We start from the raw sequence: 13,253 nt of genomic DNA, 5'->3' as shown, positions 1-13,253 counted from the left end.
CATGCATCTCCGTCTTCACCACCAGGCCCTGTATATCGTCCTCGTTCTCGGCAGCCTTTGCCTTCACGACCCGAAGCTCCCGCTCCTGGGTCTTTTGCTCATCTTTTAGCCCTTCAATCGCCTGTAATATCGGGGCCAACAGCTCCTTCTTCATCTCCTTTTTAAGCTCTTCCACGCAGCGTTTCAAAAACTCGTATTGTTCAGGGCCCCATATTAAACTGCCACCTTCCGACGCCATCTTGGTTTTTGCTTGCCTTCCTTGCCGCTGCTCTAGAGGATCCACCGCAATCCGGCCACTTTCCTCTCCTTTTTCCATCCGTATCCAGGGGGGATTCCCTTCTGGTTTACTGCACAGTACTTTTAGCCGTTAAAATTGCCGTTGGGGCTCTTATTAAGAGCCCAAAAGTCCGTTCCACCGGGAGCTGCCGAAACGTGCGACTTAGCTGGTCATCGCCGCACCCGGAAGTCGGTGACTCCCAAGTGTGATGATCAATGTTTAGGTTTAGGGACATTATGTCACACTTGGAAGAATCATTGAAGCGAAATATCGGGCTTCCCACTGGGTGCGTGGCTCCGGCTACTTCGCAAAGTGGAAATTCCTTGGTTGTGTGACCATGTCCCATTTAGGGACCATACTGCAAATGTGCAATCTACCTATTTTTAATTGTTTTGGAGAGACTTGGAAGCTCTGTCTTTGAGAGAACTGCCGCATTTCTGATTTTGTCCGGCCAGTAAATATCCATAATGCATTGCGGACAACAAAGATGAAATTGGCTGAGCTATTTTTCTTGACAGCTGTAAGTCTTTGTTTCACATCCATACAACAAGGTTCTGAGAGCTCGGGCCTTATAAACCATCAGCTTGCTCCAAAGGGTCAGCTTGATGTTATTCCATGGACATTCAATGAGTAAAACAAAGGTCGGATCTGCGTTCCCCATGTCAGCATCACATTCTACTTCAAGGAAGCCTCTCAGCGCGGAAACTCGGCAGCAGAAATTATCGCCTGCTCTTATTTTGCGTGACCATTGGCGAAAGTGCAACACCTTGTCCCACGACCACGGTTTTCCTCATACTACTCATTGGTAAGGAAGAACAAGTTACAGGCTCCGGAGACATAGTTTCTGTAGATGAAGTTTTGTTTGGATGATTCCGCGTAGAGGAATTCTCTGTTGAGGATGTATTGTGATTATGTCTCCGTTTTGATGACTGGAAGATTGTAGAGGTTGCAGCCTGGCCTAGTGTGCAAGTGGACTTCATCCATATCTTCAGGGAAGGCGAAGATCAGCAGGATGCTGTCCAATAAAGTTGGGTGTGGGACACGGTCCTCTTTCATTCAGTTATTCACTTAGAATCTGTCGGAAGTGGAATCATCAATCTGTACAGTGTTTTGCCAGGGAAAGAGTGAATGAAACAGTGGAGCTTTAGCAGACAGCCAAATGTCTCCAAATCGTATAGTCCCTGCTCCGCTGACGGTGCCGAAAGTTTATTGAGATTGATGAAAGTAAGGTGAAGAGGTAGACGTGTGGCAGAGGGAGCAGATCATGTCCAGAGTAAATCTTGCGACATGAATACCGCACCTTGCTTCCAGCTACATTCGGCCTGCAAGCAGATGAAGTGTTTAAAGTGTGAAACTAGCAGAGGCCTTCCCAGTGCTGCTATGAGTGAGATATGCCAATAGTTGCTGCAGTTTCCTCTGTCCACTTTGCTTTCACATATTGGTTATGATTTTGCATCATGAATCTCCTGTGGGATGGGTTATATCTTCCAGCAGAGAAGGAGAAGGCCATAAATGTTCAGAAACATAGTAATTATATTCACAGTTTTTCATTTATTTATGAACATAAATAATTAGATTCACCAACTCCCATCGTTTCACAAAGATTACAACAGTTTTAAATTAAGTTATACGGTGTGGCCGTCGCAGGCTCGCCATGATTTATTGCCATCGCTAATTACCCTTCACAAAGGGCGTGAACTGCGTGTTTGAACCTCTGCCGTCACTCTGGTGCAGGCACACCGACGATGCTGTTAGGGAGGGAGTTCTAGTCATTTGAACCAGCGACAGCGAAGATTCGGCGATATATTTCCAAGTCAGGGTAGTCAGTGATTTGGAGCGGAATTTCCAGGTGGTGATGGTAGAAATGAAAATGTCTGTACCTAATGTGACGTTAATGCACCTTTCAATCCCGATTTGTTATTACACTGTTTTGGAAAGTAATTCAAAGTCTGCAGCTGTCCACTGAGTTTCGCAGTATTTCTGTTTTCACATTAATATGTTTTTAGTCTGGTGTCTTCATTAATTTGGGGGAGGACATCTTGAGTGACTTATTGTACATGAAATGACCACATGTTCCAAATATTACCGTCCCTCCTCAACGTAATCATGTTCCCGCTTTCTGTCATTGAGATGAAGATTCACCATCAGCAGAGAAGAACACCAGCACCACAGGAGTATCTCCAGTTTCCTCCTAGTAACGCCCAGCTGGTCTGCTCCCAATAGTCTGGGGATGGAATTCACACAGGAAATCTTCAGCCACCGATTGTATCATTCTGACACAATTTATAAAGGACCAGCTTTAATTTGTGAAGTCATCAAGCGCAAAACTGAGAATGTAGAACAGCATCTTTCAGGACCATCTATCCATCCATCCATCAACCCCATTCACTGATTCCTCAATCAACATATTTAGGCATCCAACCAACATCCATCCCTACATCAAAGCAGTCATCCCTTTATCTTTTGGTTGGGTGGTGGGGGAGTATTAATGCCATTGAACCAATAATGCAAAGGCTCAGGCTAATTCTGTGGGAACTCGCGAACAAATCCTACCATGGCCGGTGGGGGAACTTGAGTTCAATTAATAAATCTGGAATATAGACTAACTGTGTCCATGGAATCCCCTCTGCTTCATCAATGAAGGAAATGTGACATCCCTCCCTGGTCTCACCTACATGTGGCTCCAGTCAGACAGCAACATGTCTGACTCTTCAGTTCCTTCTGAGCTGCCCCAGCAAACCACTCAGTTCAACAGCAATTAGGGACAGGGAACACATGGTGGTCTGACCAGTGAGTCCCACATTCCATGGAAGCATGTAGGAAAAAAGACAGAATATCCATGTTGATCTGTTACAAATGGACCCCTGTCTGATAGACTAATTGTATTTCTATCCATCATCACAATGTTATGAGATGTGGGAGAGATCTCCAGCCGGCTGTTGTTGCTCAGAGGGACAAGAAAAGCTGGATAACTCTCCTTTCCTGAGATGGGAACAGTTCAGATAGGTTCGCAATTTAAAACGTAAAATGATCTCCAGTACTGTTGCTGGGTAGATTTGTTCATAAATAGTCCTCATTGACAATGTTAAGAGTTTGTAGTTGGCTTGCAGCCAAACGGTCAGTACTGAGGAAACAGATCTTTGAAAAAAAATCCAGATGTTTCCTGTAAACAACTTTGAACATTCGAGCCTGCCTGCTGCAAGCGGCTGGATTGCTGCCAAATACTGTGTGGGGCAGATTAGCCTGAATATGAATGGACAAAATGGGATTTATCCATTCAAACAATAAATGTTTCAGTCGCACATGAAGTAAACGTTTTAAATGGTGTTCCATCTAAATAAATATATTCAGTGAATGCTGTGATCACGCTGAGGTTAGACGCGATCGGAACATTGTAAACTGACCAGATGCTATTTAATTTATATTAGTTCTGAGTAAAGGTCACTGTAGTTATTGAAGTCCGTTTGTTAAGAACCTAATGAAGTGAGAGTGAGTGGTGTTGATGGACCCAATCCACAAGCCCAATAAGACGAGGTACTTAAATAAAATCATAAAACTGCCTTGAACCCGCCTGAATTCCTGGAATATTCTCCGAGTTGTTGACTTCATTTAAACGGAGGCGTCTCTTATACCTGATTCGCACCGTGTTCTGTGCAGTTTAATTTGTGCTGATTTCCATTATTATTTAACAGTCCCTCTCATTTCTGCCAATGAGTGGAGAAATGACCAGTTCATGACCTGCTTCAGTGGAAGATAAAACATTTATTCTTGTGATATTGTGTAATATTCCGCAAAATCCTGATATCCTGTGTTCCCAACATAGCGAATGTTAGACAGCCGGTGGTCAGTGAAATTAGCGGTATTGATTTGGATGCTGAAGGATAACTTTGCTGATCGCCCTGTCCGTTCTGATTCATTCTGTCAAATGTTAATGTCAATTTTATGTTTGCAAGCGGGTTTCTTTTACCGCTAATGTTCACAGGACTGTCTGAGGCTCAGGGGCAGTTCCAGAAATGTAAGGAGAGTCATTGTGTAATGTTAGGAGCCTTGTCTGCAGACCCGCAATGCTCAGTGATAGCCATCCGCACTGCAAATGGAATCACCTTGTTCATTCCCGCATTCCGACAGAAATCGTCAACAATTCCTCTGATAAATGATACATGTTTACAAATGGAATGGGGACCCGGAGTGTTGCAAATCAGACTGACATACAACCTATTCCCTGACAAAATAATTAGTCTTTTTAAGATCATCTCAATATATTGGAGTAGAAATAAAGGGACTGAATTTGCAATGGAATCGTTATTTTCTTAACAGATGAGCAAACGTAATTTCGCAATGGGGACATTATAAAGAATCGATTCAGAGAAACAAATATCCCGCTACAGATAAATGTCTATTCAATAATAACCCATAGTAAATCTCTGGGCCCATTCTGTGGGGGGGGGGGGGGGGGGGGGGGCGTGGGGGGGGCGGTGGAAGGTGGGACGTGGATCCAGTCGCCGCCTCCACCAGGGACTCAACAGGCGGCGCCTGGAAACCCGCCCCCTGCCGGGTATTTAAATGCCGCTCACTGGGACCCGAATCCAACAGTCCGGGAGCTGGTTTGTTCACTGAGTTCCTGACACAACCATTTCCCCCAAATGACCAGAAGGATGAGGTGGGCCATTTCTCTCAGTTTGTTGCTAACCTTCTTATCCCGTGAGTAGTTTTTATTGTCCAAGTCTCTCACTGTTACTGTCTCAGTGTTAGTCTCTCTCTGGAATGTTCCAGACCACCAATCATTTCACCAGCATTAATCCTCGGGCTTTTTGATATATTTTTACAGGTGTCCAGTCAGAGGTTGTGTTGACTCAGCCGGGGGCAGAGACCGGGCGTCCCGGAGGCTCCCTGAGACTGACCTGTAAAACCAGCGGCTTCGATCTTGGCAGCTACTACATGCACTGGGTCCGCCAGGTTCCCAGGCAGGGGCTGGAGTGGCTGCTTCAGTACTATACTTCATCCAGCAACAACTACGCTCCAGCAATTAAAGATCGATTTACTGCGTCCAAAGACACTTCGAACAACATCTTCTCTTTGGCCATGACGAACCTGAAGACCGAAGACACCGCCATCTATTACTGTGCAAGAGACCACAGCGAGAGGAACCAGGGCTGGACCCGCACAAGAACAGCTCGAGAGGGAATTCAGCAACTTGCACCTTAACCTGAAGGTCAGTACTTGATCCAAATGTAATTATTTATGGCAGTGATCAGAGTCAAAACACAAGCTGCTTCTTACATAACTGACACAGGGAAAATTAAACAGTAAAACCGAACAAACCAATCGATCTGCAAGTATTAGCTTTTGTCTGTTGATGTTTACTGTTAACAGTTTCAGTAAATCCAGGCCTGGATATACTCATCGTTGTATTATTTCTGATACTTGGAGAAAGTATTTGTACATTGCGTTTCATGAACTGTTGTCTAAATTGTAAATTAGATCAGAAGTAATCGTCTATTTGAAGTGAATATTGAGCGGCAGGGCTGAACAGGGAGTGAGTGCAGTTTTTGTGCGGGTGTCTGTCACTGTGACTACAGCAGGGGGTCACGGTGCTGTGCACAGCGACATCCTCACACAAAAACCTCAGTGAAAGAGTTTGCTCAAGTTGGTGATCATTGCCACAGCAGGATTGTCAACGTAAATGAGGCTTAAATAAAACACAATATTAGTTTGTGAAAAGGTAGAACAATCTTCCACTTTATCTCTGTGGAACGACACGCTAAATGTGCCCCGTGGGTTTAAAAGTGTTCCGATCCTCTTTATAAATGTATTGACCAGGACAAGCTGAAATAACTCAGATTCGCTCTTGGAAGAGACAGAGTTAGTTTTTTGAACGCGCAGTGAAATTAAATCTCTGTATTTTACAGTTAACAGTCTGCCGCAGTATTTGACACGCTGTGTCTCACTGTGATACCTGGCACAGCAGTTACTGTCAATACAAAAAGCCCCTCAGCACCAATTAACTGAGGCTGGCTCAGTGCTCGCTTTTACAATCCAACTTTATTTACAGTGAAGTATTGTTCATGTCCAGCACTGACAAAATGACAATAATTAATATGGAAATCTGTGACAATTATTCACTCGTTAGTTGGTGATTTCAAGAACATGATCACGTGTTACTCTGAAATATAAAACATTAGGGTCGTTTCTGAACAGCAAGCGATCTCCACAAGTACAATTCTAGTTTAATGAAAATGTACCGCGATTTTACCTTGTCTCTGGTTTGTGAATATTTAAAATAATGGTGGATTTCTGTCTATTTTGTGCAGGTCCGGTTATTGTACGGAGCTGCTCAGGGAATGTGACACTGTGACGCTATGGACTACTGGGGACAAGGCACCATGGTGACGGTGACTGCAGGTAAGAATCATTCAATTATTTATAAACTGTTTTACTTGAGTCTATGTTTTATTTATTTTTCTATTTTAACTATGCATTCGTTCACTGAATTGCGGGTTTGCTGGATTCTGTATTGAGATTTTGTTGTCATGTTTTATGTGATTCTGCTGGAAAAGGAATTATTCTGCCTCTTGACAAAAGGTTCTGCTGAGGGATTCAGTCCCTGGTTGTTGTGATTTGATGTTTATTTGCTGAGGATACTGTGGCCGGGTTACTTTAAATACCTAACGCCTGTTAAACAGTTTGGTATTTCTGCAATGTTTAATCTCGGTGACACCTGGTGGCTGCAGATTTTACCGCCTCCTGCACAAGTGTTAGAAATCTACCCAATATTCACAAAATATGCTGAAGTATCTGTGTCAATTTATTGAACACTTCCCGCATATTGACAATGCTGATGATATTCTTCCATATTTCTGTTTGTTTTAATTGTTCATTCACTTGCTGAAAGGCGGATTTGGTGGGTTCTAGATATAAATTTTCTTGAAATGCTGTTTGATTCTATTGAAAGTGTTTGAAGAATTGAGCTGGTTCTCCATGAGACGAGTTTCAGCCCCTCGGTGATGTGATTTGGTGTTTTTCTGCTGAGGAGATTGTGTCTGGGTGATTTTGAATGAGTAAAGTTTGTGAAACGGTTCTGGCGTTTCTATGTTCTTTATACTCGGTGATATTGAGCGTTTCCATGTTTTGTAATTGAATGAAAATAAGACACGTGTTTGAAACTGCTTGGCACACGATTGTGGGTGGACAACGGTCAGGATTTTAGAGTTTTTTAAAAGTGATGATTGCAGATTAAACTAAGCCACAGTTTTAAATGCTCTTTCCGAACATAATTTGTTCCTGCAATCACAGCCTGGCTTTTCTTCAATGTTCCATCTTGGTGGGATTGATGGATGCAGCTTTTATCTCTCCTGTCAACTGTTGAAATGCGTTTGAAATATGGTCCAACATGAATAAAATATGGTAAAGTTTCAAAAATATTTTGGACATACCCCACCTGCTCACAGTGATATTACTGTTGTTCTGTATTTCTATTTAGTTTGATAATTCATACATTTGGTGCCGAACTGATTTGCTGGATTCGATATTCAGATGTTTTTGAAATCTTACGTTTGATTCTGTTGAATGTAGAATTGAGCTGCTTCTCAATGAAACGGGTTCAGTCCTCACGATGAGTTTTGGTGTTTTGCTGCTGAGGAGATGGTGTGTCTGGGTGACTTTGAATAAGTACAATTTGTGAAGCGGTTTTCTGTTTCTACGTTGTTTCTGCATTGTTCAAACTGGGTGACATTGAGCAGTTACACGTTTTCTGGTTAAATGTAAAAAGGTTTGCGCGTTTGAATCTCCTTGAAACACAATTGTGGGGAGTAAACGTGGCCGGTTTCGAAAATAAAGAAAGGAATTAAAGATTTGATTGACATTTTTAAATTTTACCTAATGATTACTGATTAAACTAAACCATGGCGTCATTAAGAACGCAATTCGTTACTGCAGTCTGAAACTATTTAATTAAAACGTTTTCAAATTCGTGAGTAAAATTAATATAACTTAAACAATTATAATGCGGTATTATCACCATATTATCCAAATATGTTTCCATATTAATATCATTAATCATCAATCTCCTTCCACAATTCTGCTGTGCTTTGCACACCATCAGCATGACCGGAAAAGTTTGTAGGCTGGGAATATTTTGTGATTATTTATGAAAGTGTTTTAATAATAACATACTGATTCTACAGCACTGTTCAATTACACAAGATATATTTGAATTAATTTTTATTTCTCTGATTACGTTTGCAGTTACTTAAATAGGAGTTTTATATCGCAGTTTGGCAATTTATGTATCCGGTTATAGTATTATTTATGTGCAGCAGCAAGAATATTAATTATCTCTTCAACGTCATTTGTAGTTGTCTCTAACCTAATCATAAAGAGTTTTCTCAGAGGTGGAAGTCGCTGACAGTGCAGGAATTGTTCTTATGATTTTATCTGAATTGTAGGAATGTCCAGACTGCACAGTGCTGGAGCTTGACAAGTAAAAGCTTGAAATTCAAAGAGATTAATTTAATTACAAAAAGAGAATATTAGCTTTGCAAAAAATAATAACATCCTGTCTCGCAGAGCTGTGCTGTACACAATATAACATTATTGAAATAAAACAAATTATACAATCGAAGAATAGATTATATCTGAGCCTCAAGCTTATTTCTTCTTAACTCGTAAATTGAACAAAAACATTTCTCCATCATTTTCTAGATATTACACATGTCTGAATTATTCCATCCGATAATTTGAAGTTTAATATTTAATTAAATCCAAATATTTATCAAATTTCAGGCAGGAGCAGGTTTTGAATTGCAGAGAACTATGTTTTATTATTTATATTATAGAGTACAAATCAGCTGACAGGTCAACTAATTGACAATTGGCAATAACTTGCAATGCGACTTTAGTACTAACTAATTCAACATAAATTAACTGCTACAATTGAGTAGCATACTGGCGTGTTATATCAAAGCTATTGGAGAATGTTTAATTGCCCTGAAAATAATTTAGAAAACAATACATTTATTTGCTCCGGTTGATGAGGTGGCCCGCCTCCATTGTTTTGTTGATTGTATTTAATTAAGACATTGGATCAAATCGGGTAATCAGTTTCCAATGTGAATGTTTCCTGGTTTGTTTATTTCTTATCAAACACTGGATCTCTGTCACAGACATTAAACTCCCCTCAATCTGTTCTATTTAATGTGTTCATTCTCAGTGAAAATACATTCTGCCCAGTTCAGACAGGAGAAATAGCTGAAAGGCGAAGGGAGTTTGAAATTTATATCAGTTTAATTTCAGTGGTTATTAATTTCATTTGTCGTAAGTTGACCATTTATCAATTAGAATCAAGCAGTTTGAATGATTCGATCCCCTGTGTTTCAGAGTGAAATTTGACACACTAGGTACACTCTCATCCGCACACTGTTTCTCCCTCACACACTCCCTCTCTCCCAGAAACCCGGACTATTCCTCAAACACACAGACACTCTCTCTCACAGACACTCTCACATACACGATAGCTCTTCAAAAACACACAGTCTCTCTCACACACATACTCGGTCACACACGCATTGCCTCACACACTCATTCTCTTACATACTCTCTGTCTCCAACTTTCTCTCTCGCCAACTCTCCCTCACACACCAACAGACTGTCACTCGCTCTCTCACAGACACAGGCACATTATCCCTCTCTCTCTTTCAGACAATCTCCCTCTCTCACACTCTCACACACACTCTCTCTTACACGTTTTACCAATCTCACTCACATACACAATCATTCACAGACACACACTCTCGCACACATGCACTCTCGCACACATTATCTCTTGCACACACGCTCGTTCACACACATGCCCTGTCACACACATCTCTCCAACACAAAAACGCTCTCTCACATACAGGCTCTCTGACACATCCGTTCTCTCACACATACACTCTCTCACACATACACTCTCTCTGACATGCATGGTCTCTTGCAGGCATGCTCTCTCACACACATGCTCTCACACACACGCTCTCTCACACACACACAGCCTCTCGCTCACACATGCTCTCTTGTACTCCTGCTCTCTCACACATATATCCTCTCTTGCATACATGCTCTCTCATACACATGCGCTCTGATACTCACACTCTCTCGCACATTCACTCACTTGCTCACTCACACTCATGCTCGTTTACACACATGCTCTCTCACACACATGCTTTCTCACACACTTGCTCTGTTGCACACATGCTCTCACACCCATGTACTCTCCCACACATGCTTTCTCACACACACTCTCTCAATCACATATCTCTCACACTCACGCTCTCTTGCACACACGCTCCCTGACACACATGCCCTCTCACTCACATGCTCTCTCATACACTTGCTCTCTCACATACACACTCTCTCATACACTCACTCTCGACACTCATGCTCTCACACACACACACTCTGACACACACGCTCACACCCACACACTCTCTCTCATTCTCTCTTGCACACACGCACTCTGACACACCTCATGGTCTCTCTCGTACTCATGATTTCTCGCACACATGCTCTCTCACACATGCTGTCTCACAGTCATGCTCTCTCACACACATGTTCTTTTGCACACATGCTGTCTCATGCACACGTTCTCTCACACACATGCTCTCTCACACATATGCTCTCTTGCACACATGCTCTCTCACACATATGGTCTGTTACACACTCACACACATGTGTTCTCACACACATGATCTCTCGCACACATGCTCTCACATACATGCTGTCTCACTCACATGCTTTGGTGCATACATGCTCTCTCACACACATGCTCTCTTGTGAAAGCACTCTTTCACTCACATGCTGTCTCACACACACAATTTTGCACATGCAGTCTCTCTCCTGTGCACACTATTTTGCTCCCTCACACACACAGATATCCTGTCGCTCGCAGAAATACACACAATCGCGCTCTCAAACACAGATATTCTCTCACACACAGATACTCTCTTGCACACACACACTCACACGTGTACTCTCTCTCTCCCACTCTCTTGATCCACCTCTCGCAGAAACAATCACACGCATGCATGCAGACACATGCATACACACAGTCACGGGCTCTCACATACCCAAATTCTCCCTCACACACACACACACACACACTCAGACACGCACACACTTTCAGATACACAGGTGAGAGCGACTGAACAAACATCAATAATAATAATCATTATTATTGTCACAAGTAGGCTTACATTAACACTGCAATGAAGTTACTGTGAAAAGCCCCCAGTCACCACACTCTGGCGCCTGTTCGGATACACAGAGGGAGAATTCGGAATATCCAAACCACCGAACAGGTCGATTTTCGGGACTTGTGAGAGGAAACCGGATCACTCGGAGAAAACCCACCCAGACTCCGGGGAGAACGTGCAGACTCCGCACAGGCAATGACCCAAGTGGGAATCGAACCCGGGTCCCTGGTGCTGTGAAGCAACAGGGTTAACCACTGTGCTGCCGTGCCGCCAAATCAAGGCAGCATTGAAACGTGAGACCTCAAGCAGCCCAAACAAAGAATGAATGGATGGGAATCAGGGGAAGAATCTCCGCTGGTTGGAGTCACAACCAGCACCAAGGTGGATGGATTCCATTGCTGGAGGCCAATCAGCTCAGTTCTAGGACATCACTGCGAGACTTCTTCAGGGCAGTGTCCGAGGTCCAACCATCTTCAGCTTGTTCATCAATGACCTTCTTTCCATCATCAGGTCTGAACAGGGGTTGTTGGCAGATGATTGCATCATGCTCAGCACAATTTGCAACTGTGCAGTCACTAAATAAACCTGTAAATAAAGCAACATGGAGGCTCTATGCGGTTCTGGCTGACAAGTGGTAAGTAACAGTCAAGTCACCCAATTGAAGGCAATGCCCACCTCCAGTAAGAACAGATCTAACCACCGCCCCTTGACATTGACTGGCATTACCATCATTGAAAACCACTAACAACCTCCTGGTGATCAACATGGACCAGAAAGTGATCTGGGCGAGTCATAGAAATTTTGAGGCCAGAAGAACAGATCAAAGGTGAAAACCCATCTTCTGACTCCCCAAAGCCTGTCCACTATCTAAACATCCGCTGCTGAAGCTCATCGTGTCTCCGTAGGCAGCATTTTCCAAACCGATGACAGCGGCCATTTGGACAAGGACAATAGACACATGGGAACATCACCAACTGGAAGGTCCCCTCCTCACCATTCACCATCATGACTATGTAATATATCTCCGTTCCTGCACTGCCGCTGGTTCAACATCATGTATCGGACTCGGGAAAACACCACATGGACTGCAACGGTTAAAGAAGGAAGCTCAGCATCTTCTCAAAGTCAATGAGGGATGGAAGATAAATGCAGGCCGAGCCTACATCACAAGAATGAATAAACACAACACACTCTCTCTGACACAATATGACAAGACTTTTACGGGCACAAAAATCCCATTTGCAAAATGAAAATCCGTTAAGTCGCAGGAATGTTCATTGTCCCAGTTCTAAATTGTTTTCTCACTCAACTTTTTTCAGCACCACGCACTCACCCACTCTAACTCATCAACCCTAAATCACACATCCCCACTCACTCACCCTCTTTCAGCAAAGTGCATTCGCCCACTCTAACACATCAACCTCACTCACACACGCTCACTCACCCTTTCACACACACACCCTCATTCACACACCCTCACTCACACGCCCTCACTCACACACCCTCACACACACCCTCACTCACACACCGTCACTCTCATACCCTCACTCACACACCCTCACACACACACCCTCATTCACACACCCTCACTCACACACCCTCACTCACACACCCTCACAAACACACCCTCACTCACACTCCCTCACTCACACACCCTCACAAACACACCCTCACAAACACACCCTCACTCTCACACCCTCACTCACACACCCTCACTCACACACCCTCACTCACACACCCTCACTCAC

The 13,253-nt window shown here is 43.2% G+C and overlaps 1 gene segment (V, D, J or C); it reads left to right on the top strand.

The window, feature by feature from the left end:
* The first annotated feature begins 6,597 nt into the window (after nucleotides 1-6,597).
* The window catches only part of LOC140418413 (Ig heavy chain C region-like), a 35,753-nt gene continuing 29,097 nt past the window's right edge, over nucleotides 6,598-13,253 (top strand). Inside the window, 1 exon segment of the C gene segment in view lies at nucleotides 6,598-6,679. Within this exon segment, the coding sequence occupies nucleotides 6,637-6,679 (43 nt within the window).

Source organism: Scyliorhinus torazame, chromosome 5 (genome assembly GCF_047496885.1).
Source record: "Scyliorhinus torazame isolate Kashiwa2021f chromosome 5, sScyTor2.1, whole genome shotgun sequence".
Taxonomy (NCBI): domain Eukaryota; kingdom Metazoa; phylum Chordata; class Chondrichthyes; order Carcharhiniformes; family Scyliorhinidae; genus Scyliorhinus; species Scyliorhinus torazame.
Note: the sequence above shows the minus strand (reverse complement) of the source record. Positions and strands in the feature narration are given on the sequence as shown.